Source organism: Tursiops truncatus, chromosome 4 (assembly GCF_011762595.2).
Source record: "Tursiops truncatus isolate mTurTru1 chromosome 4, mTurTru1.mat.Y, whole genome shotgun sequence".
Classification (NCBI taxonomy): domain Eukaryota; kingdom Metazoa; phylum Chordata; class Mammalia; order Artiodactyla; family Delphinidae; genus Tursiops; species Tursiops truncatus.
Genome location: NC_047037.1, coordinates 97908069 through 97933108, shown reverse-complemented (window position 1 = coordinate 97933108; position 25040 = coordinate 97908069). Strand labels below are relative to the sequence as shown.

The 25040-nt window shown below is 43.2% G+C and overlaps 2 protein-coding genes across 19 annotated transcripts in view; one reads left to right on the top strand and one right to left on the bottom strand.

Moving 5' to 3' along the window:
* Positions 1–25040, top strand: part of ST3GAL6 (ST3 beta-galactoside alpha-2,3-sialyltransferase 6) — a 100426-nt gene that overhangs the window by 68650 nt on the left and 6736 nt on the right. For 16 of the 18 annotated variants that reach the window (XR_012331549.1, XR_012331547.1, XR_012331548.1 and 13 more), the window contains 5 exons: positions 4045–4148; positions 5308–5371; positions 20054–20149; positions 23107–23293; positions 23400–23537. Coding sequence is in view for 15 of the 18 variants with exons in the window: in XM_073804361.1 (XP_073660462.1) it covers positions 4045–4148; positions 5308–5371; positions 20054–20149; positions 23107–23293; positions 23400–23537 (589 nt within the window). In the remaining 3 variants the exon portion in view is untranslated. Of the gene's footprint in view, positions 1–4044; positions 4149–5307; positions 5372–20053; positions 20150–22596; positions 22699–23106; positions 23294–23399; positions 23538–25040 lie in introns of those variants that run through there. The other 2 variants (XM_073804354.1, XM_073804367.1) reach the window with 2 other exon arrangements.
* The window catches only part of DCBLD2 (discoidin, CUB and LCCL domain containing 2), a 121298-nt gene continuing 96276 nt past the window's right edge, over positions 19–25040 (bottom strand). Inside the window, exon 15 of the mRNA XM_073804350.1 lies at positions 19–502. Coding sequence (XP_073660451.1) covers positions 357–502 — 146 coding nt within the window. The 3' untranslated portion in view covers positions 19–356. The remainder of the gene's footprint in view (positions 503–25040) is intronic.

Below are 25040 nucleotides of genomic sequence, written 5' to 3'. Positions count from 1 at the left end.
GCCTCTCAGATAGCTCTGAGGAACAGTTCCAAAGAGGTAAGGGAGGAAATATTGGAGTTTTTGCTGAAAAAGACAGACATGTAGCCATGTTGCAGGAAGGGAGACCCCTTCCAGGGTCCTAGAGTGAGCTCTTGTGTAACACTCGGAAATGTATTGTCTGAGGAGACACACGTGCTGACAAAGCAAGAGACGTTATTGCGAAGGGGCGCCCGGGCGGAGAGCAACAGGGTAAGGGAACGCAGGAGGATTGCTCTGCCACGTGGCTCGCAGTCTCGGGTTTTATGGTAACGGGGTTAGTTTCCGGATTGTCTCTGGCCAGTCATTCGGATTCTGGGTCCTTTCTCGTGGTGCACGCATCACTCAGCCAGGATGGATTCCAGCGAGGAGGATTCTGGGAGGTTGGTAGGACACGTGGACTGGCGTCTCCTCTGTCTTTTTGACCTTTCCCGAATTCTTCCGGTTGGTGGTGCCTCATTAGTTCCGTGTTCCTTACCAGGACTTCCTGTCGTAAAATAACTCATGGTCAGGGCAGGCGGTTTCAGTCAGTGTTTCCCTTAACAGTCAGGTATCAAAAGATGACTGCTAATCACAAAAAAGCAGACATCTCAAGTTAATGATTTTAGTGCTTCTCTATGAATAGGAAGATGCAGGAGTCTGGGCTTATTGAAATTATTCCTTTTGTTATGCACCTTAACTATCTAGGGGCAGCATCCTGTTTTTCTCCACCGTGTATCCCCCTCGGGGTGTACCATCTGGGGTGGCTGCAGTGGGCTGAAGGCTTGCTGGCCTCAACATCCTTTGTTTACTGGAATGGCAGGCCACATTTTTTTTTTCCACAGTCTAAATTGGTTAGTAGAATTTACCTTCCTTTCCAGGCTTTTGTAGGAGTAACAACAGCAAAGATGATCATTATAATGTAATATAACATACTGTAACATAATACGATGTAATATATAATTATTACAGATAAGGCAGATACTTATTGAGCCCCTACTCTGTGTGAGACATGGAGTTATCGACTAAAAAAAAAAACACAACCTAAAAGTTGAGAATTATGTTTTATTTGGGATGTTACTGAGGACTTAAGCCTGGGATACAGCCTCTCAGATAGCTCTGAGGGACTGTTCCAAAGAGGGAGGAGCCAGGATTTGTAGGAGTTTTGGGGAACAAAAAAACAGGGAGTCGAACATCAAAAGATTACTGCTGGACTTCCCTGGTGGCGCAGTGGTTAAGAATCTGCCTGCCAATGCAGGGGACACGGGTTCAAGCCCTGGTCCAGGAAGATCCCACATGCCATGGAGCAACTAAGCCCGTGCACCACAACTACTGAGCCTGTGCGCCAGCGCCACAACCACTGAGCCTGCGCTCTAGAGCCCATGAGCCACAACTACTGAGCCTGTGCTCTAGAGCCCATGCTCTGCAACAAGAGAAGCCACTGCAATGAGAAGCCTGCAATGAAGAGTAGCCCCTGCTCACTGCAACTAGAGAAAGCCCATGTGCAGCAACGAAGACCCAACGCAGCCAAAAATAAATAAAATAAATAAATTTTAAAAATAAGGATTACTGCTAATTAAAGAAAAAACAGACATCTCAAGATAATGAATCTACCCCTTTTCTATGTGTGGGAAGATGCAAGAAACTGTATTATTGGAATTATTCCTTTGATACGCACCTCAGCGATCTGGGGCCAGTATCCTGTTTTCCTTCCTCCTGAATTCCCCTCAGGGTGCACAGTTGGGGGGCGGCTGCAGTAGCCTAAGGCTTGATGGGCTTCAACATCCTGTGTTTACTGAAATGGCAGACCACTGTTCTTTGCCACAGTGCTTAACAGTTATTTCATTTAGAAATAAAATGTAAGTCACTTAGTACAAGGTCTGACTGGCAGTAGATGTTAATCATCAGTTACCATCATTATCACTCCCACCAACTCTGAAGAATAGCATCCTTTATTGCTTTCACCTCAAGGTGCAAAGTCATCTGCGGTTTACTTTCCCAAGGAAGCCTGGGAAGATCTTGAATCTCCTCTCAATCTTAAGTCAGGTGACCTGACACTTCCTCTTCCCAGAGCAGATCCTAAGCTTGGGGATCAACCCTGATACAGATAATGACCTTTTGAAGTTGGCTGGACCCCTGAGGCTGCTAACACTTGTCACAACTGAATCTAGCACGCACACCCCTCTTGAGTAGGAAGGGCTAGTTTCTCACCTCTTTGCTTAGTCTGAATATGGTATAAGTTCTTAGCTCAGCTCTAAAGATCTTGAGCTCCTGTGACTTGCCAAGGTTAGTGGTTCCTGGGTAGCAAAGCCAGGATCAAGCTGAAGCTAATTTGTCCCTACTCTACTGCTGTTTATTTTCATTTTGTCATGCAGCCTCTGAAACCGCAGGGGCGCTCTGATCTCCACCTGCAATTTTTATACTAAGGAAGAACAAAACTGATAAGGCCGGAGAGAAGGGGCCATGTGTTGGGGATGGGATAAGGGTTAGCTTGACTTGCTCTGCAGTACCTAGTCCTGGTAGGTGGAAATGGCATTTTAATATGTGCTTTACCTCTTCCTTATCTCTCTCTCTCTTTTTTTTTTTTTAAACCCCACATTTATTTATTTATTTATTTGGCTGTGTTGGGTCTTCGTTTCTGTGTGAGGGCTTTCTCTAGTTGTGGCAAGCGGGGGCCACTCTTCATCGCGGTGCACGGACCTCTCACTATCGCGGCCTCTGTTGTTGCGGAGCACAGGCTCCAGACGCGCAGGCTGAGTAGTTGTGGCTCACGGGCCTAGTTGCTCCGCGGCATGTGGGATCTTCCCAGACCAGGGCTCGAACCCGTGTTGCCTGCATTAGCAGGAAGATTCTCAACCTCTGCGCCACCAGGGAAGCCCCCCCTTTTTTTTTTTGATGTGGACGTTTTCAAAGACTTTATTGAATTTGTTACAACACTGCTTTTGTTTTATGTTTTGGGGTTTTGGCCCAGAGGCATGTGGGATCTTAGCTCCCTGACCAGGGATTGAACCCGCACCCCCTGCATTGGAAGGTGAAGTCTTAACCACTGGACCACAAGGGAAGTCCCTGTTCCTTCTCTTTAATTAAAAAAACTTCTTTCTTTCTAATTCATAATGGTCCCATAAAGAATTAGTTTGGAGTTGAAATTCATTCAGTCATTTCTTTCTTTCTTTTTTTTTTTTTTTTTTTGCGGTATGCGGGCCTCTCACTGTTGTGGCCTCTCCCATTGCGGAGCACAGGCTCCGGACGCGCAGGCTCAGCGGCCATGGCTCACGGGCCCAGCCGCTCCATGGCATGTGGGATCTTCCCGGACCGGGGCACAAACCCGTGTCCCCTGCATCGGCAGGCGGACTCTCAACCACTGCGCCACCAGGGAAGCCCATTCAGTCATTTCTTAAATGTATGTTATCTGCCTGCTCTGTGCCAGGAGCTAAAAGTGAGGGAAAAAACAGAAAAAGCAGGCGCCTCATCAAACATTGTTGTCTGAGAGAGCACCCAAGTGGAGCAGGGGGGCAGGACAGGCAACAAGAAGACAAGTATCCGTAGTTCTTGTTCTTGAGTAAATTTTAATTTAATGACCTCAGGAAAGAGTTCAGTTCTAGCTACATCTAACTTTCAGTGTGTTTTTATTTTCACAGCTGACAACAGCTTTATGGTACCTTTTCTTTTGGGAGTGAATCAGCATCTGTACTTTTACTTTCCCTTATTTCTTCCTTTGTCTCTTCCTGTAGATGGCTGTCACTGGTGTTTGCTGGTTTTTAAATTTTGTGCCCCCCCCCCCCACTCCCCACCCAAAGCTGTTACGTAATTTTGGTTTTACTACTTGGAAGGCGTTTCCCTTCCGGGTGTGTAGTTCCAGTGCACATCCCATTCTAGGTAATATTTAAATAGTGTTTAAGATGATTTTTAAAGAATCTTAAAAATAATTATACATTCATGTATAGTTAATACAATAGGAATGACATACTACAGTTATTTACAGTTGTGATTTTAAAAACATGCAAATATTATACACATTTGGGAAAATCATTCTTTATCCTTTTCTTCCAGGTTTCATCAGTTTCACCCTTTTCTGTGTGCAGCTGATTTTAAAAATACTGCTTCCTTCTATGGTAGCGATAAGTTTGATTTGCCCTATGGGATAAGAACATCAGGTCAGTAATATTATTCTTACCCTGCTCTATTAATATGAGTGGTGTGTGATGTGAATCACATGTTTATATAATTTTAAGGCCTTTTAATCTTTCTGTTTCATAATGATTCCTAAGGATATGATCTGGGAATTGGGTGAAAGGAATTAAATTTTAATACATAAATCTCCATTCATTTTGAGTCAGTGTGGAATAAAAGAATGAAAAAAGGTAGACTTTTTTGTTTTTGAGAAACTGCTTTTCACTTTTGTTTTGCCACCATATTACTCATGAGTTCCAATGCCTTACTTTATTCCAATTCAGAATTAGCAAGACAACCCTATGGGTTAACTTCCTCCCTATTTCCCATTTCACCTCTTTACCTATGAGTTTTATTTTATGTCATCACATTCTAGGTCCTTGGTCAATCTTTTAATTTAATCAGAGGATATTTTATTTTTGCTAAATTTAGAGAGAATTACTCCATTTACCAATGATGAAACGATTTTCCCTCTGCTTGTTGACAACCGCTTTGCCTTGCACGATTGTATATTCTAGGTTTTGAGAGACCCTGAAAGCCTAGGAGGTGACAAGCCTATAGTTTCCTGAGTTAGACTTTTCTTATTCAGCTGATCCTGTGTGTGTGTGTGTGTCTGTGTGTGTGTGTCTGTGTGTTTAAAATACATTGCAGAGAGTTTGATAATCTAATAGGTTTAAAGTTGCAGAATATTGATTTCTATACTTATTTCTATATTTATTAATTTTATTATTAATAAAATTAACAATTATTAAATTTTATTTTATTATTAATAATATTAATTATTAATAATTATAGTTTAATTATTATTAATAAAATTATTAATTTTGACTATTAATATTATTATTAATTAATATGATTAATTAACCTGATATGATTAATTTTTGCTTATGATTGTTTTTAGATTAAGCATCTTGTTTTTCTGGGGTTTTTGGAGAATGTCCTTAGAGCATTCACCATTTTGAGTGCGCCTGTTAAGCAGTGCTGGCTAATTGCAGTTGTAACATGAATTTTCACCACAGAATAAATCACAGGTGGCCATGCCAGTTTGAAGTGGGTTTTGGGGAGGGCAGTGGATAAGGTGGTTTACTGTGTACCTAAGAAGTCATGATTGCTGTTATTCCTAATACTCCATTTGTTTTCTAGCCGAATACTTTCGACTTGCTCTTTCAAAACTGCAGAGTTGTGATCTCTTTGATGAGTTTGACAAGTGAGTTAAAAGTTTTCTTGCTTCTGTTTTACTTTTAGTTTTAGCTAAGTTGATTCAAAACATGTACCCCAGTGTAAAATATATTCACTCAGGAAGATTCCATATCTTTGTGCATAAATAAAATGCCTAGGAGTTATTTCTGTGACACTTGAAGTAAACAGACTACAAATATAGTTTAGAAGTTGCATAATTGGTTGGCTCAAAAGATTGCAGACAGTCTTGATGGTGTGCCATGCTAGTCCCAAGTCAGGACATTTTTAACCCACGTTCATCTTTTCTAAGTTGTTGTTACTGAAGAATTAATTCACACTCCCTGTTAATCAGCTCACAGCCTCCTTCCATGGCATGGTTCCCATACCTTCCCATACATCTTCTAAACCGCTCCCTCATGAGGATCTTTTCTGTTTCACTTGAATATTGGATTTCAGAAGCAGCTCTCTTCCTTTTATTCAGAATTACATTTGAGGGAAGTGAACAGCTTGTTTAGATACACATTTTCTGACTACAAAAGGCAGTTTAGTTTTTAGAAAAATTTGGTGTCCATTTAACCCCTTAGGAATTGAGTTGCCAAAGACTTCTTAGCAAGCCAACTTATTTTACAGAGGTGGACTTATTTCACAAAGTTTTAAGCTGTACTTTAGAATTTGGCCAGTTGTCCAGTGGGATGAGAAGGGTGATCTGCAGCTGTGAGGCCTCCATTAAAAAGGAAAATGGCAGAATTCCCCCTCTTATCCAAGAGAATAGAGGTGCTTTTTGGTGGGTGCAGAAATGGGGGCAGTAGACGGAGGTGTGAAAATGGAGATAGTTTACAGAACAGAGCTGGAGGAGCAGTGCTAGATTTTGTCTGAATTTACCTAAGTTTTCTCTGTCAGGGGCCCAGATTATTGAGGTGTAGATTATGTAATAATGTTGGTTCATTTCAGTTTGTACTTTTTATAATTTAAAACTATGCCATCAACCTAATCAATTTCAATTTTTGATTGCATATCCACAGCAACCATATATATTCTTTTCTAACCAAAATTTATACAGCTCTTATCTGTAGGATATTGCTTTATGCAGACCTTTGGCATGTGTGCTTTTTATCAATTCTAACTTTTTTTTTTTTTTTTGCGGTACGCGGGCCTCTCACTGTTGTGGCCTCTCCCGTTGCGGAGCACAGGCTCCGGACGTGCAGGCTCAGCGGCCATGGCTCACGGGCCTAGCCGTTCCACAGCATGTGGGATCTTCCCGGACCGGGGCACGAACCTGCGTCCCCTGCATTGGCAGGTGGACTCTCAACCACTGGGCCACCAGGGAAGCCCTCTCTCTAACTTTTTACTACCACCCTGCAAAGTATGGTCCATGATCTCCATTTTTTAAATTGAGAAACTGAGGCCAGGCAAACATATATAGTTTGTTAGAACTGGTAAACGTCAGAGCCAGGATGTGAACCTGGGTGGGTCCATCCAGGGCTGGATGTTTGACTTCACAGTGATAATGGTTATACCTTAAATAATTGTAGCAGGTATCTGCAAAGCTTTGAAAAAAATCCTTGGCCCTGTAAACGTGAGATACTGTCAGGATTCTTGATGGGACGTGACTGGAACTTTTGTTTTGCCTGTTTTGTTTTTTTTAAAATTTTTATTTATTTATTTATGGCTGCGTTGTGTCTTCATTGCTGCGCGTGGGCTTTCTCTAGTTGCAGCGAGCGGGGGCTACTCTTCGTTGTGGCGTGCAGGCTTCTCATCGCGGTGGCTTCTCTTGTTGCGGAGCACGGGCTCTAGGCGCGCGGGCTTCCGTCATTGCCCGCTTTTTATCTTAGAATTAGCCGTGCTTTATTTAGTTGCTTTCAGAGCCTCTTCCTGCACAGGTATTCATCATCTGTATGTGCCTCAGCCAGGCTACCTCCTCTCTTCTTGCTGACTTGGTCTGGCTGCTCCCCACCCTTTCCTCCTGCCCCCCGCTCCCACCATCAACCCACGTCGGGTTCTCAGCATCACTAGCATTGGGAGGGAGGTGGGTGTGGGTGGTGAGGAAGCACTGAACATCATGCTGATTGCACAAAGTTTCCTGAGTCTGAAGTTGTTAAGAGATGGAAGTACCATCAATGTACAAGCAGAAACTGTGCAGGTATACAGTGAATGGAGACTGTCCCTGTAGGATCCTCCCAGAGTGAGTACAGTGATGCCCTAGACACTCAGCATTGCTGAATCGCTTGTGTGATGCGTGCAAACTTGCTCCCTAGAGACTTCAGAAAGAGTGTTTTGAAAGTGGATAAGAATATACTTGTGACAATATTATCTTCGTTTAGATATTAACTTTTAGGAGGAGTTCACGTGTAATAATAAATTTTACCTACATTTTAAGTAAGTCATTCTACATTTGTCTGAAACCCACGGTACAATCCAAAGATCATCATAACAGGCCAGCCCATGCCTGAGCAATAAATATATTTTAAGTAAACCCCAGAAAGGCAGAATACACTAACCTGCCTATCGCTGCCTCGGAGTCAACTCAGTCTACCCCCCAAATAACCTTATACATTTCCCATTTCTCCTCTCTGCCTGGGGAAATGCCGTAGAAGGAAGAGGTGTGAGAACAGTCTGTCCTTCTCTGGCAGAGGACCTGGACTGCCCTTAGTCGGGGAGTCCTCCCTGAGCCCTCACTGTGGATCCGAGAGCTGTGGCCCTCGCGTACCGGGAGGAAGCCTTTCTGGCCGAGGCTTGCTCACTCTCTGTAGGGGTCTGTAGGTCAGAGAGGAGGGGCTCAGGTGGAGAGAGGTGAGAACCTCCTTTTCAAGTCCCTTCCCCCTTTGGCTGTTCTCTTTGTCCCTCCCACAAAGGTTCAGACATTCTTTTGTTGTTTCAAATCTGAATCCTTTACTTATCTCATTTAGCATGCATGATGCCCTTGGTTGGGATAGATTTTACTGTGAATGGGAAAACTCCAAATATCGGTTGCATTTGCAAGATACAACTTTTCCTCTTTCTTACAATTGTCATGTAAATGAAGCCTGCGGTTAAGCAATCTCAGGCCAGCTTAGCAGCTGTTAATCATCAGAGACCAAGGCTTCTCTATTGTGACTGTTATTATTCCTTATGGTCCAATCTGATGGCTGGACTTCACCAGGCATATGTACATCCTGGCCAGCAGGGAGGATGAAGGGGGAAGGGCATGCCCCCAGCCATTAAGACTTGCCTCCTTCTTTAAGGATATTTCCCAGAAATTACATATAACACTTTATTACAGCCAGTGATGTGCTGGAGCCTGTTGGTACCAAATTGTGAGAGCTGCCGCTCTTCCCAAGTCCGTGTTCAGTGCCATCCAGGTAGAAGCTTGAAATTAGCCGTGGTGGGAATATATTTATACCATGGAAATCGGCAAACACTGCAAACTAGGGCTTCCCCATCACTCCCCTCTCTCCCAAAGAGGACTGATGGTTAAAAATTTTCTAGCAACCACCAATTATATCCCATTGGCTAGGGGTATAATCACAAGGCCTTTCTGGAAGGTGGACTGGAAAATGTAGCCTCTATTCCATGTGGCTGTGCACCCACCTTAGAGAGAGAGAGAGAGAGAGAGAGAGAGAGGGAGAGAGAGAGTCCTATTTTAAGAGACAAATGAAACATAGCTATTGAGGGGCAAGTAGCAGTCTTTGCCAGTGTTGTCCACCATTTCCTGTTTCTGTGCCTGGAAATATTCAAGATTCTAAAGTCAGTTACGTAACACTATACCAACCTAGCTTGGTGCTAGAAGCAGCCAACTGTGGTTTCTCTCTTGAAGATGAAAGCTGTGGAAACGTATTGGGGTTGCAGATCGTTTTGAAGCGGGGTTTCTTAGGAGGTCTTCTTTATGCCACCTTTGTAGGTAATGTGAGTAAAGTAACTCAGTGAGGCAGGGAGAGCCTTTTTCTACAGTCACTACCATGCAGAACTTGGGCCAGAGATAAAGAGGGAAGGGAACAGGAGTGTGCGTGTCTGGCCGTAACTCTGTGTGGCAGAGCCCAGGAATTTTAAGAATTCCATGCTGCTGCTTTGCTCTACCTCCCCTCTTCCCTCTATCCTGCCCCGCCCCCCAAATCTGTTCTTTTTCAAAGTTTTTGGTCACTTAGTAATAATCGTAATAATTTGCCTCCCTTCTTGTAATCACATCTGTTAGAAAAAGTTTTTTCATTATAGAAAGTTGCCTTTCGCCCTAATTTTGTGATAGGAGTTCTCAATTTTCCCTGTGAAAAGATGAGAACACATGATAGGCCATTTACGTACCCCATTGTATTTTATTATGTTATTTATCTTTTTGGTATGTAGTTTTAATAGAGGGTTAATCTTGGGCTTTTTCTTTTATATTCTTTCTGAGTTTCTCTCCTGACCAATGGTACAGCAGGTTGGGATGGGGTGAATATTGAGGCTGCTACACTGTTCCCTAAAGAATCCCAGTTACCTCACCTCACCTGTTCCTGCTCAGTTGTGTGGACTGAGGGCCAGACCCAAAAGCACAGTAAAGTCACAGAGAGCGTCAGAGGCAGGAAGGATGGAGATTGTTAGTCCAATCCCCTCATTTTAAAGATGAGAGGACTGAGGTCCATAGAGGTTAAGAGGTCTCCAGACTTCCACTCTTCTCCAGTTACTCCCTTTGCATTTAACCAGCAGCGCAAAGACAGAAGACTCCACAATTAAATGTCTTAGACTGAGTGTCATCTGAAGAGGTAAGGGGAAGAGAATTCCGGAACTATGAATTCTTTTGGGTATATTCTTTAGGATTTCCAGGGCTATAAATCGCCCACCCACCTCCATTAGGTAATGTGGCTTCTGCCTTTATCCTTAACCTCAAACCATTTTTAATACTTTTACAGGGCTAAACTAAAACATCTCCAGGGTACATGTGTAAATTCACCAAAACAGATGTACATTAAATAGGGTTTTTCGTCTGTTTTTTGTGGGTTTTTTTTTTGCCTCTTAAAGATAAATGATCTGGATAGAATCTTCTCTGAATAGATACTGGCAAATTGCAGAGAAGGCCAACTGGCATATTTACTGTGTATGATCATCAGGATGAGAGTTGAGAAAAGGAAATTTCTTCAGTACTAAGCCAGAGGATCCTAAGTATGGGAAAAAGAAAAAGTCTCAAAGAAATGTTGACAAATCATTTTTTTTCTTGTTAGGGTGAAATTCACACAACATAAAATGAACCGTTTGAAAGAGAACAATTCAGTGGCACTTAGTACATTCACAGTATTGTGCAACCACCACCTCTAGCTAGTTCCAAAAAGACAAACCATTTAAAAACAATGATTAATCTTTTCGTGTTTTCTTTTCCATGTTCCTCCGTTTATGGGAACGCTCAAACTAGCTGTCTGACCAGAACTTCGGCAGCAGGGGAGCGATGCTAAGGGTAGAAAAGGATAGCTTAGAAAAGTTTGTTTTTATTCTTTTGTCGGGGAGAGGGGAGGGCAGGTGGTGGGCATGGGCCATCTGAAATAGAGGGGCGGTACTGGTGAAAAGTTGCTAGAGTCAGCAGGTCAGGCGTAACTGCTCTGGGACCTTGGGCAAGTTTCGGAGTTTCTGAACCTTGGTTTTGCAAAAGAGGAGGTGGATCTGGATATGCACATTATACCAATGTCAGCTTTACTAGTTAATAAAGTTAAGTTAATAAATTAAGTCAGTGTAATCACTGGAAGAAACTGGGTGAAGGTTACACAGGACTTCTCAGTACTATTTTTGCAACTTCCCATGAATCTAGAATTATTTCAAAATAGAAAGCTTAAATTGAAAACATGGGCTTCCCTGGTGGCGCAGTGGTTGAGAGTCCGCCTGCCAATGCAGGGGACACGGGTTTGTGCCCCAGTCCGGGAAGATCCCACATGCCGCGGAGCGGCTGGGCCCGTGAGCCATGCCCGCTGAGCCTGCGCGTCTGGAGCCTGTGCTCTGCAACGGGAGAGGCCACAACAGTAAGAGGCCCGTGTACCGCAAAAAAAAAAAAAAAAAAAAAAAAACGAAAACATATGACCACGTGAAACTTGTGCACGGATGTTCATAGCAGCATCATTCATAATAGCCCCAGAGTGGAAACAACCAAATGTCCAGCAACTGCTCAATGTATAAATTAAATGCATACCCGTCCAATGGAATGTAATTCAGCCATACAAAGCAACGCAGTACTGATTCCTGCTGGGGCATGAGTGAATCTTGAAAACATTTTTTTTTTTTTTTTTTTTTTTGCGGTATGTGGGCCTCTCACTGTTGTGGCCTCTCCCATTGCGGAGCACAGGCTCCGGACGCGCAGGCTCAGCGGCCATGGCTCACGGGCCCAGCCGCTCTGCGGCATGTGGGATCTTCCCGGACCGGGGCACGAACCCGTATCCCCTGCATCGGCAGGCGGACTCTCAACCACCGCGCCACCAGGGAAGCCCTTGAAAACATTTTGCTCAGTGAAAGCAGTCAGTCACAGATTACATATTGTATGACTCCGTTTATATGAAATGGCCAGGATAGATAAATCTATAGAGATAGAAAGTGGATTAGTTGTGCCACAGACAGGGGTTGGGATGGGGGTGGAAATGGAGAGTGACTGCCCCTGGCTGTGGGGTGTCGTCGTCGGGTGATGAAAACGTTCTGGATTGGATAATGGTGGTTGTGGCGCAGCTTTGCGAATATGCTAAAACCTGCTGAATTTTATTATTTAAATGGATGAATTTTAGGGTGAGTGAATTATATTTCAATTTCAAAAAACGCTTTCATAAAGGAGGGGGGATGGTTGAGGTACCCTCTAGATTCCTTTCTAGCCACTTTGTTCAGAGGGCACCATGATGCCACACCTAGAACAAACGGTTTGGAGTGACACACCTCTAGTTCTCTTGCCATCGTTTCCCTACGCTGTCGCTCTTGATTTCTCAGGACTCGGTTCCTTGTTAATCTCCAAAGCACAGCTCACACAATTGTGGCCATGCTTTTTTATAAACTTCACTAGTGATCGAGGATATTTTAAGGGAATTGCATCACAAAGAATACCTACACTGTGCCCATGTTGTGAGAGCCTGACCCTTCCTGGCTGTGTGTGGAGCTCTGTAGCACCAGCTTGCACCCTGGTCCTGGAGACTGCTGCTTTCTCCTCAGTGGGAGCACATCCTCCCACAGCCGGAGCAGCGAAATCCTGGGTCACAAAATCTCTGCTCTCGCTTAAAATACAGGAACCAGCTCTCCTCCCGCAGCCATCGCCATCGTGTTCCGCAAGCACACCAGATTCTGTGAAGAGTGCTTGAGTCCTGCAGAGGTGGTTATAGAGTAACTAAGCATAAATATCTTCCTTAACGGAAGCACCTGTGTTAAGTCAGTTGCTTGCTAAGTGGATAGGGATTTGCGAAGGCTGCCTCGTTGCTCACCCAGGCAGAATCCATTATGTCAGCAGTGGCAGAGACAGGTTACATCGGCAGCCAGCCAGGGTGGGAGCATGGTCTTTGACAACTTAAGACGTCAGCAGTGTATTTATTAAAAAGAGCCCAAGCTCTATAAGGGATATCAGTGTCTGCATCACTGCTCTGGCCATCCTCCTGCTTTGCAGTTTCTTTACATGGCAGCATTTTCAGCCAGAAGGAGGACTTGAGGGTGAGGGGAGGTTGTGATTCTGCATCAACAAAGTAGTCATTTGTGGCAGAGAGGAACACATACGTGTTCTGTAGCAACTGCTGTGGTCAGACGTTGGATAGAGAGAGATACAGAAACCATGGTACACATGCCGGAGGAACTGACAGATGGCTCTGTGCGACATAGGTTAACAACATTTGAGACCTCAGTGATTCCCTTACTTCGTAAAAGGGCATGCTGAGATCCAAGAGGTTAGGTCACGAGGCCAGGCTCCCAGAGGTGCTGAGTAGGGGAGCCACAGCTAGCAGTGAGATCTCCACCCCACTCCAACGCACAGGGTTTTAGGATCTCTGGGCTGCAAGGAGCACTATTGCTAACTAAGCGCGATTTGAACTAAGTGGCAGTTATTATCTCCCATATCACATAGATGTGTGGATTCAGATGTATAGAATCGGGTTTGTGGATCTAGCTCACAGGGCAGGCCACGTATGGCTGCACAGACTGGATTGCACAAACCGCGGGAGTGCCGACGTACTGGGTACCACCTGCACATCTGTATGGATTGGCTCCAGTTATGGGATTGAATTAGTGGCTCAGGAATGTCAGGGCAGCTTCCTCGCGGCTCTCTCTCTGGCTTTCCCTCTTAGGTGCAAGATGACTACAGCCGCCCTAACCTTGTTATCGCATGTCAGTATCCAAGCAGAAAGGATGGGTAGATAAAATCAGTGTTCTGCTCAAGCCATTCTCTTCCTGGGGGTAAAATCTTTTCCAGGGCATTTAACAGACTTCCCTAATATCTTACTGCCCAGGGATGGTTCACGTGACCACATCTAAACCAACCATTGGCACAGGAATATACTCACCACTGTTAGGCTTGTGAAAGCAGGGCTCTGCCAGCAAAGGTACAAGGGGTAATGGGTGTTGGGAATATGACCAGTGGGATCTGCCAGAGATTGCTACATTGAAGATGGAGTGATACGTTTTAATGTATACGCTATGCTGCTGAAAGGAGTCATACAGTATTTAGAAAAGAAGACAGATCACAGATCACTGGAAGTGGGCAGTTCACGTTTACTTTCTCTGTATTGATGGTGTTGATGTTTCACTCTGCACAGGCTAGTAACTCTTCTGGATCTGCCTGACTTGACGAGAAACATGGCTTTCACCTAGGGGAAGTGTAACCTCTTGCCATCACTATTTCAGCAGCTTTCCAGATTTTCCATTAACAGGTTCAGGCACTCTGGAATGATCTTGTTTTCTGGGTGAGCAATTTGAGGCACATGGATTTCCCTACCTGTTTCCAGAGTGGAGGAAGGAAGAACGGCTACCTGTTTCTCCAGCTACAAAGTCACACTTAAGGTGACAACCAAATCAGTTTCTAAAATGCACAACCTGTGAATCAGGAAGTTTTAGATTGGAGGATGCAGAAATGTAATATTCTTGCCCATTAGGGATTCACAATTCACTGCAGCTGATTGTGAATGAAAGTTGTGTTCATTAAATATCTTGAAGTTACACAGTCACCCAAAGGACACTGGAAGTTATTGATTCACACTAAGGAAACAGGGGAAGCCAGGAGCCCAGGCCAGGTGGATGAAGCCAAGGAGAGGATGAATCGCTCCTTTGGTAATATGGGGGTACCTGCTGTGGAGGGAGGGAAGCAGTGAACTACAAGGTATGTGGTTCAGACCGTGGATCTGTTCCATTTCACATTTTCCAGCATCACGGGGGCACTGTGAATACCAGCTGCAGAGAAGATGTGATTGCCTAAGAGTAGTCTTAGGCACACCCCTTGAGGAGTTTCTGGTGTCATGTATGATATTCAGAAAAATGTGTGGATCTTTGCAATATCCTTGCCAAGAGGAAAAGTAAAATTTCATTGACGAGATTTCCTTTTAAAGACATCGGCACACTTTTTCTGTGGTGAAGGGCCCTCCCCTTTCCACCTGCCCGCTACAAAGCTGACAGAGAAAAAAACAGAAAGGGAAATTTTAAAAATGCGGTGACCGTGGAACTGTAAAGCGTCTTTGGAACTGGAGTTCTCTTGGGTGAGGCAGTGTCCACGTGATTTCTTTTCATTTCTCCCAAGCGGGCGGAGGCTGAGTAGAAGGAATGACCCTCTCTCTGTAACCAATCCTTGGGTCTCCTGTGAGACAGATCTGCTTGCACCCTTAACTCCCCCTTTTCTTTTGGCTGGAAGGCTTGTTAGGGTTTGTGAGAGGAGGTTCAGGACCTTGAGTCTGAGAGGGGACCAAGGATGTGACCTGAGTATGACAGACGGTACCTTCTTTCTTGTATTGCGATGACCTTTCGGCCACATGTGATCTGGGGCTTGATTATCAACTGTAATCCCGCCCGATACAGATAACACTGAGGGAAACTTCTGGCTGAGTGTTTATGCCACTGGCTGTGTCTGGGACTGAGCTGAGTTCCCTCTTTCTGGGGTCAACTGCAGAGATTAGGCCTGTGGGGCAGGAGTCCTTTGTTGAGGTTCCAAGATAAGAACTCTGGGGACACACAGTGGTGGCCTGTGCTCCTGGCCCCGCCCCGGCATGTTCGGTGGTATTGGAGTCAGGCAAGCCTGGTTCAGGCTGGGGACCCCAGTCCAGGATGGTTGCTGGGAGGGGAGTGGCCTCCAGCCTTCTTTGAAGGGAGAGGGTTAGTCTACATGCCATAAATTATAGATATTCCTCCTTCACCTCCACACAGGGGACCTCCCAGGAACAGAGCTGTTATTTCCATCCTGTCCATTCCTAGCCACTCCCTCCCTGGTGCCCAGCCTCACTTAGCGTCCTAGCAGGGAGAGGGGGCAGCATCTGGAGGTTCAGCCTCTGATTTTGCATTAAACTGGCTGTGAGGTCATGGAAGGAGGAACCACACAAGCTGTGTGTGTGGGAATTGCTCCCTGCTGTACAGCTCTCATGGGCTAGGTCTGCTCAGGAGGATGGCCGCAGACCCAGAGAGAAAAGCGTTTTGAAGTTGACCAGCACCCCCATCTTCTCCGTGCCACCGGCTGCAGAGCACCGTGGACAGAGTAGCTTCCTGGAATTGGGATTTATGTCAAACTTGTATATAAGAGCACCTAGAGTTCCTTTCGTAGTTAAAGACAAGCAGATTTAGGAAAGAAACTTCTCTAGAACACATTGTGACATGTCCATCATAGGAGGCCTGGGGGTACAGACTCAAGGAGGGCCTGTTGGATGGTTGCCCCCCGGCCCCCATCAGTACCATCTGTGAAACCCTGGATCTTCTTGTTTTTGTAACAAAGTAGACACTGATTATGCATGACTTTTTAATATTTGGGAGCTGAAAGTCTCAAAACATTAAAAAAGTGTTTTTAAAAAGTTTAAGGTGTGGGGCTTCCCTGGTGGTGCAGTGGTTGAGAGTCCGCCTGCCGATGCAGGGGATACGGGTTCGTGCCCCGGTCCGGGAGGATCCCACATGCCGCGGAGCGGCTGGGCCCGTGAGCCACGGCCCCTGAGCCTGCGCGTCCGGAGCCTGTGCTCCGCAACGGGAGAGGCCACAATAGTGAGAGGCCCGCATACCGCAAAAAAAAAAAAAAAAAAAAAAGTTTAAAACATCAAGCAAATAGATGAACTAAACAAATTCTAAATAAAAAAGGGAAATTTACATGTGTAGGAATGTGTATCTTGTCTCTCCTTAACCTGACAGGACCAACTCGTGGCTCCTTTCAGTAGTTCCTGTGTTGCTGTGTTCTCTACGTTTAAATATTCTACAGCATTTGTGCAATTTTGCTACTGATTAATTTCCTAAGAGCCTTACGGTCTGGAGTTCATCTGGTCTGCTGATTTCATGGTTCTTAGAGAAACAGTTTTTTCCTCATACTTCCATGTCATGAGGGCCCTGCAAGGACAATCTCAACAGCCTTCTCCTCTGTAGTTTTCTCCCCGAGAGGAGAAGGACATGATCTGTTCTGTCATTTCTCCAGGCCTGGCCGAGTGGTGGTGAGAGCTTGGAGTTGGATGGGCTAGGCCATTTTTTAAAAATTAATTTTTATTGGAGTATAGTTGATTTATAATGTTGTGTTAGTTTCAGGTGTACAGCAAAGTGAATCAGTTATATATAGACATATATCTACTCTTTTTTAGATTCTTTTCCCATATAGGTCATTGCAGAGTATTGAGTAGAGTTCCCTGTGCTGTACAGTAGGTTCTTATTAGTTATCTATTTTATATGTAGTAGTATGTATATGTCAATCCCCATCTCCCAATTTATCCCTTCCCTGTCCCTCTCCCCCTTGGTAACCATAAGTTTGTTTTCTACAGCTGTGACTCGTTTTCTGTGTTATAAATAGGTTCATTTGTACCACTTTTTTAGATTCCACATATAAGTGATATCATATGATATCTTTGTCTTTCTCTGTCTGACTTACTTTACTCAGTATGACAATCTCTAGGTCCATCATGTTGCTGCAAATGGCATCATTTCATTCTTTTCTATGGCTGAGTAATATTCCATTGTGTGTGTGTGTGTGTGTGTGTGTGTGTGTGTGTGTGTGTGTGTGTGTAGCACGTCGTCTTTATCCATTCCTCCATTGATGGTTGCTTCCATGTCCTGGCTATTGTAAATAGTGCTGCAGTTAACACTGGGGTACATGCATCTTTTTGAATTTTGATTTTCTCCGGATATATGCCCAGGAGTGGGATTGCTGGATCATATGGTAGCTCTGTTTTTAGTTTTTTAAGGAACGTCCATACTGTTCTCCATAGTGGCTGCACCAATTCACATTCCCACCAACAGTGTAGGAGGCTTTCCTTTCCTCCACACCCTCTCCAGCATTTATTGTTTGTAGATGTTTTGGTGATGGCCCTTCTGACCGGTGTGAGGTGATACCTCATTGTAGTTTTGACTGGCATTTCTCTAATAATTAGCAACGTTGAGCATCTTTTCACGTGCCTCTTGGCCATCTGCATGGTTGAGCATCTTTTCACGTGCCTCTTGGCCATCTGCATGTCGTCTTTGGAGAAATGTCTATTTAGATCTTCTGCTCATTTGATTGGGTTGTTTGTTTTTTTGATATTGAGATGCATGAGCTGTTTATTTTGGAGATTAATCCCTTGTCGGGTCGCTTCATTTGCAAATATTTTCTCCCATTCTGTGGGTTGTCTTTTTGTTTTGTTTACTTGTTTACGGTTTCCTTTGCTGTGCAAAAGCTTTGAAGTTTAATTACGTCCCATTTGTTTATTTTTGTTTTTATTTTCATTACTCTAGGAGGTGGATCAAAAAAAGGTCTTCCTGCGATTTGTGTCAGAGAATGTTCTGCCTGTTTTCCTCTTAAGAGTTTTACAGTATCTGGTCTTACACTTAGGTCTTTAATCCATTTTGAGTTTATTTTTGTGTATGGTGTTACAGAATGTTCTGATTTCATTGTTTCACATGTAGCTGTCCAGTTTTCCCAGCACCACTTATTGAAGAGCCTGTCTTTTCTCCATTGTATATCGTTGCCTGCTTTGTCATAGATTAGGTGACCATAGGTGCATGGGTTTATCTCTGGACTTTCTATCCTGTTCCACTGACCTACATTTCTTTTCTTGTGCCAGTACCATACTGTTTTGATTACTGTAACTTCGTAGTATAGTTTGAAGTCAGGGAGCCTGATACCTCCAGCTCCGTTTTTCTTTCTCAAGATTGCTCTGGCTATTTGGGGTCTTTTGTGTTTTCATACAAATTGTAAAATTTTTTGTTCTAATTCTGTGGAAAATGCTATTGATAATTTGATAGGGATTGCATTGAATCTGTAGATTGCTTTGGGTCGTATAGTCATTTTCACATTATTGATTCTTCCAGTCCGAGAACATGGTATATCCCTCCATCTGTTTGTGTCATCTTTGATTTCTTTCATCAGTGTCTTATAGTTTTCTGAGCACATACAGGTTTTTTGCCTCCTTAGGTAGGTTTATTCCTAGGTATTATATTCTTTTCTTTTGCAATGGTAAATGGGATTGTTTCCTTAATTTCTCTTTTGGATCTCTCATTGTTACTGTATAGGAATGCAAGAGATTTCTGTGTGGTAATTTTATGTGCTGCAACTTTACCAAATTTATTGATGGGCTCTAGTAGTTTTCTGGTAGCGTCTTTAGGATTTTCTATGTATAGTATCATGTCATCTGCAAACAGGGACAGTTTTACTTCTTCTTTCCAATTTAGATTCCTTTTATCTCTTTTTCTTCTCTGATTGCTGTGGCTAGGACTTCCAAAACTATGTTGAATAAAAGTGGTGAGAGTGGACATCCTTGTCTTGATCCTGGTCTTAGAGGAAATGCTTTCAGTTTTTCACCCTTGAGAAGGATGTTTGCTGTGGGTTTGTCATATATGGCTTTTATTATGTTGAGGGCCAGGCCACGTTGGATGAGAGCTGAACAGTAGATAATCCACTGGCCTAGGCTGATTCTGGCCAGCAATGGGAAGTCCCACTTCATGTCCTACTTTAAAGCTCTTTGCCAGGAACACACAGTAAACTTTTCATTTGTATTGGTTAAGCTTCAAGAACCAGTACCCGTTTGGGGAATTGAAATGAGCACGGGCAGGTACAAGGAAGCTGCACTTTGCCAACCAGATTCTATTCTGTCTGTCTCCAAACTTATAAGACGCAGCAGTAACCCAGAGATGGAATCTCAGGGGAATGGGTAATGCTGATGGAAAATACATACACATCTAATACGAAACACACTTGTATCAATATTAACATGCAGAATCCTATATTGAGGGGTATTTTTGTAGTCCAATCCTAATTTTACCTCTTTGGAGTATGACTTTGAAATGTCACCTAACAGTTTTTTGAATCTCTTTCTTCATTTGTAAAATTGGAATATCAGGCTTACTCATCTCAGTGGGTGGTTATGAGAATCAAATGAGGGGATGTATATGAACTGATATGCATTAATAGTTGCTAATGATGATATACTTCCTATGGAATGTTATTTCTTGAATCTTATATCTTTCTAATATATCCCTAGACCTGTAAGTTACAACTGGTTCTTTTTCTACTTGTGCAACAAGTGAAATCTTGTATTGGGTTCCTCAAAGTATGAATGGGTTCTTGGAATCACCCAGTTTTGTAAAAGATGGCTCAATCTCTCTCTTGTCATTTGCCCAACAGTGTACCATGTAAAAAATGTGTGGTGGTTGGTAATGGTGGAGTTTTGAAGAATAAGACGTTAGGAGAAAAAATTGACTCCTATGATGTAATAATAAGGTAAATATATCTTCTACTTGCTAACCTGGAATTGTTTCAAAAGAGTATAGTTTCCTGCTTTAATACCGCTGTGTTTTAAAAGGAAGTAGAGTCGCTGTAGTATGTTTAAGTACATTACACATTACTCGAGTTGTTGGCTGGAGTAGGCCTAGATTTCAGGTCATTTATTTAGCAAATATTTATGAAATCCCCTTAATATGCCAGGCACAGTTCTAGGGGGATATAGCAGTGAAAAAGAATAATATTCTTGCTCCCCGTGGAGCTTACATTCTAATGAGGGGAAGAAAACAGTAATTAAAGAAATGTAGTAATAAATGCCATGCAAACAATTAAAACATGTGTGATAGAGAATGACTGAGTGGCTGTTTTTGAATTGATGACTGTTTTGAAGGGGAGACATCTCAACTGGACCTAAGACCACACAGTACCGGCCGTATGAAGACTAGGGAATACAGACAGAGAGGATGTTTACTGCAGGTCTCCAGGAGGGTATGATGCTAGGTTTAAGAGCAGCAGCAAGAAAACCAGTGAGGTTGGAGGGCAGCAGGCTGGGGAGGTGGTGCAATTGGCAGCCGAAGAGGTAGGTAAGGAGCAGGCTGTGTAGGACTTTGTAAACTACGATTAGAGCTTGCGTTTTATGTTAACAGAAAACTTTTGAAAATTGTTAAGCGAGAGAGCAACTCTATCTGGTTATGTCTTTAAAATACCCTGGTGATGGCATGGACAATGAAACAGGAAGGACAAGCTGTGGAAACAAAGAGGCCAGTTAGGTTGCTGCATTTGGGTAGAGAATGGTGGCTTGCAACAGGATTGTCATGGTGTGGAAGGAGATAAGGGGCTAGACTGAGGCATGTTTTAGAGGTAAAGTTATCAGGATGTTCTGATGCATTAGATGTGAGCAGAGATGGGAATAAAGGAATGCAGGATACCTCCTCCTAGGTTTTCAGCTTAAGAGATTGGCTGGATAGTGGTACATTCATTGAATTGGGGAGGACTAGGGTAGGAACAGGTTTAGAGGAGAATCAAGATTATTGTTTGAACATACCAGGTTTGATATGCTTACTAGATTTGCAGTGGGTAAGTCAAAGTAGGCAGTTAGATAAACAGGTTAAAATCTTCATTGCGAACAGCCTGTAAGTTGTACTTAAACCATGGACTGCGTGAGATTTCCCAGGGAGAGACAGAGAAGAGGGCCCAGGACTGAGCTTTGAAGTAGTCAAAACTTAAAGGTTGAGCAAAGAAAAAGGAGTTAAAGAGTTGGAGAGGATCTACCAGTGAGGTAGGAAGAAAGACAGGAGAAGGTGATCACAAAAGCCAAGAGAGCACAGTGTTTTAAGACAGAGGGAGGTTTCAAGCATGACAAAGGCTGGTGAGAGGTCATGTAAGATAAGGACAGAGTTCATCATTGGACTGGCAAGCTGAAGCTCACTGTTACTCTTGACAGAAGACTTGGAGGCACGGTGCGGGGGAGAAGCCCAAGTGGGGTGGTTTGAGGAGAGAATGACAGGTGAGAAAGTGGAGAAACCAGTAGAAGCAACTCTTTAGAGAAATTTCACTGTGGAGTTGAGAAATGAGATAGTCGCTGGAGATGATTGTGGACTCAAAGGAGATTTTCTATTTTGTTTCCTTTTATAAAGATAGATTCTAAAGCATATTAGTAAACTGATGGAAATGAATAAGGAGGTTGGTGTGGTAACAAGAGAGGGGATGGGGTCCAAACACCAGTGTGGTTATCTCTGCAGTGGAAGGGAAAGCTGGGATTGTGGTTACAGCTACCAAGTCCCGTAGATATAATGGTGGGGAAATGCGGACATTTTGAGTTGTTTTCTCATTGAAAGGGTGAAGTCAGGTCATCATCCGGCATAAAGTTTGTGTGTGTTGGGAATGGCTATGAATAGTCTTCTGTAGAGTGGGAAAGCTTCGCGCTGGGCAATGCATTAGGATGACCTGGCAGTGCTTGGGCATTTTGCTGGGTTACAAGCTGAGGGTTTCTGCATAACGTGGTCACCTTATTTTCTGTGGATTATTCACTTTGAGGAAGCTGTGAAAATTTATCCACAAAACAATGTTGAAGCACTCACAAATTTCTTTATAATTGCCTAAAATCTGGTCACCTAGAACCACACCAGGCCCTTGTGGGAAAATGCCATTAAAGACATTATGAAAGTCATTTCAGGTGTTACTAAGGCTGCCTTATATCACAGTCAGTGGCAAAGGGTCAAACAGTATTTATCTCCTAGGGGACAGTGTTTTGGGAACAGTGCATTCCTTTTCATAGCACACCTTCATGGTGTGTGCATAAATAGTATATGTCTAACCTTGGCTTTGAGTATCCACAAACCCAACACTGGATCCTTTGTGGTTCTTTGGTTCACACCAGAGATAGTCATTCATTTGGTTGTGCTTGGGTATAAATATAGCAATTTTATGTTGTTACTTTATTTCAGAGCACAACAATTTTGGTGGGTTTTCAAATCACCTTAACTGTGACTCTTGCCTGTCAGTCACTGAGACACACGTCCACCTGCTACATGATTGTGTAACCCTGGGCAAGTAACTTTCTCTCTATGTACATTGGGGCCCTCATCTGCAAACACAAGGGGTTTTGTCTGGATGTCCTGCCACGTCTCTTTTAGCTTGAGTATTCTGTGGTTTTATGTTCCCATTTGTTTCATTTTGTCTTCAATTTTTCTGGAGGTAAGAATGAATTATCAGGTCCCCACAGTTAATTTTCAAACACAAATGAATGTTTCTGCCTTTGATCAAACAGCTGTTTCACGAAAGGGAGTTATTTCCTTGGCTGTTACGTGTGAAAGATTGACGGATTGCCGTGTGGCTTTAGAGCCCTGGCTACACGGCTGACAATGTTTGTCCATCTCTGAAAGCTCTGAGAACTGTGATGGACGTGACCCGTACTGCACTTGGTCTACATATCTTGTGTGTTTTACTACCCACAGAATGAATAATGGTCCTATTTTAGGACATGAAGAGGAAGTTGGGAGAAGGACTACCTTCCGACTTTTTTATCCAGAATCTGTTTTTTCAGATCCCAATCACAATGATCCTAATACTACGGTGATTCTCACTGCTTTTAAGCCGCTTGATTTAAAGTGGCTGTGGGAATTGTTGACAGGTGGCAAAATAGTAAGTTGGCAAAATTGATCTGGCTTCCAATTACCTTCATTTTTTTTTCATTAAAAAAAAAGAGACAACAACAAGTTGTATTTTCTGTTTTCTTACTTTATTTCAGAACACTAATGGTTTTTGGAAGAAACCAGCATTAAATCTGATCTATAAACCGTATCAAATCAGAATATTAGATCCTTTCATTATCAGAACAGCAGCTTATGAACTGCTTCATTTCCCAAAAGTGTTTCCCAAAAATCAGGTATGTATTTTCCTTTGCAGTTTCAAACTAAAGACCTCACAGGGGTGGGACAGAGGGTCCTTGGGGCTCTTGGAAACTGGATGAGAACCACAACTCGTGAGGTGGCTTCACTCACGCCTGGGTTAGTGAAATCACATTATCTTTGGATTTTAGCTTTATGTTTTTCATGTTGCAAGGAAAAGAACCTTAAGTGGGGGGGGGGGTTCTGCCATTAATTAATTAATTAATTATTTTTGGCTGTGTTGGGTCTTTGTTGCTGCCCACTTGCTTTCTCTAGTTGCGGCAAGCAGGGGCTACCCCTCCTTGGGGTGCGCGGGCTTCTCATTGTGGTGGCTCCTCTTTGTTGCGGAACACAGGCTCTAGGTGCGTGGGCTTCAGTAGTTGTGGCTTGTGGGCTCAGTAGTTGTGGCGCACAGGCTTAGTTGCTCCGCGGCATGTAGGATCTTCCTGAACCAGGGCTCGAACCCGTGTTCCCTGCATTGGCAGGTGGATTCTTAACCACTGCGCCACCAGGGAAGTCCTTAATTCTTTTTAATTATAAGGAATCTCATTGACTCTGACTCTTGCAGCCCTGTTTGTCTGCATTCCCTAGGGAAAAAATAGTCTTTAGACCCATACAGTGGCAGGCTATGTTTTTCACTTGAAGCTTGAGTAACTGTGTAATGTGATATCTCAGCTGAAATGAGGCTTTCTCTTTTGTAATTGGGTAAAATCCAAAGAAATAAACACGTATTTTGTATCTTTTCTTCAGCATGATAAAGAAATTCTAAAATATTACATGCTTAAAATCAAACAGCTTTTACAAAGGAGTGTTTTTTAAAAAAGGAAATCATCCTTTTCTCTTCTCTCCATAACTCAGATTATCTCTCAAGCTTTATTGCCTTTTATATCCTTCTAGACTCTTGTCTATGCATTTACAAACACAAGCACTGGTTTTTTTAAAGTTAATTTTTATTGGAGTATAGTTGCTTTACAATGTGTTAGTTTCTGCTGTACAGCAAAGTGAATCAGTTATACCTATATCCCCTCTTTTTTTGATTTCCTTCCCATTTAGGTCACCACAGAGCACTGAGTAGAGTCCCCTGTGCTATACAATAGGTTCTCATTAGTTATCTATTTTATACATAGTAATTATATATGTCAATCCCAATGTCCCAGTTCATCCCATCCCCCCTTCCCCTCTTGGTATCCATGTTTGTTCTCTACATCTGTGTCTCTATTTCTGCTTTGGAAGTAAGTTCATCTGTACCATTTTTCTAGATTCCACATATAAGCTGTATTATACGATATTTGTTTTTCTCTTTCTGACTTAACTTTCCTCTGTATGACAGTCTCTAGGTCCATCCATGTTTCTGCAAATAGCACTAGTTCGTTCCTTTTTATGGATGAGTAATATTCCACTGTATATATGTACCACATCTTCTTTATCTGTTCCTCTGTTGATGGACATTTAGGTTGCTTCCATGTCCTGGCTATTGTAAATAATGCTGCAGTGAACACTGG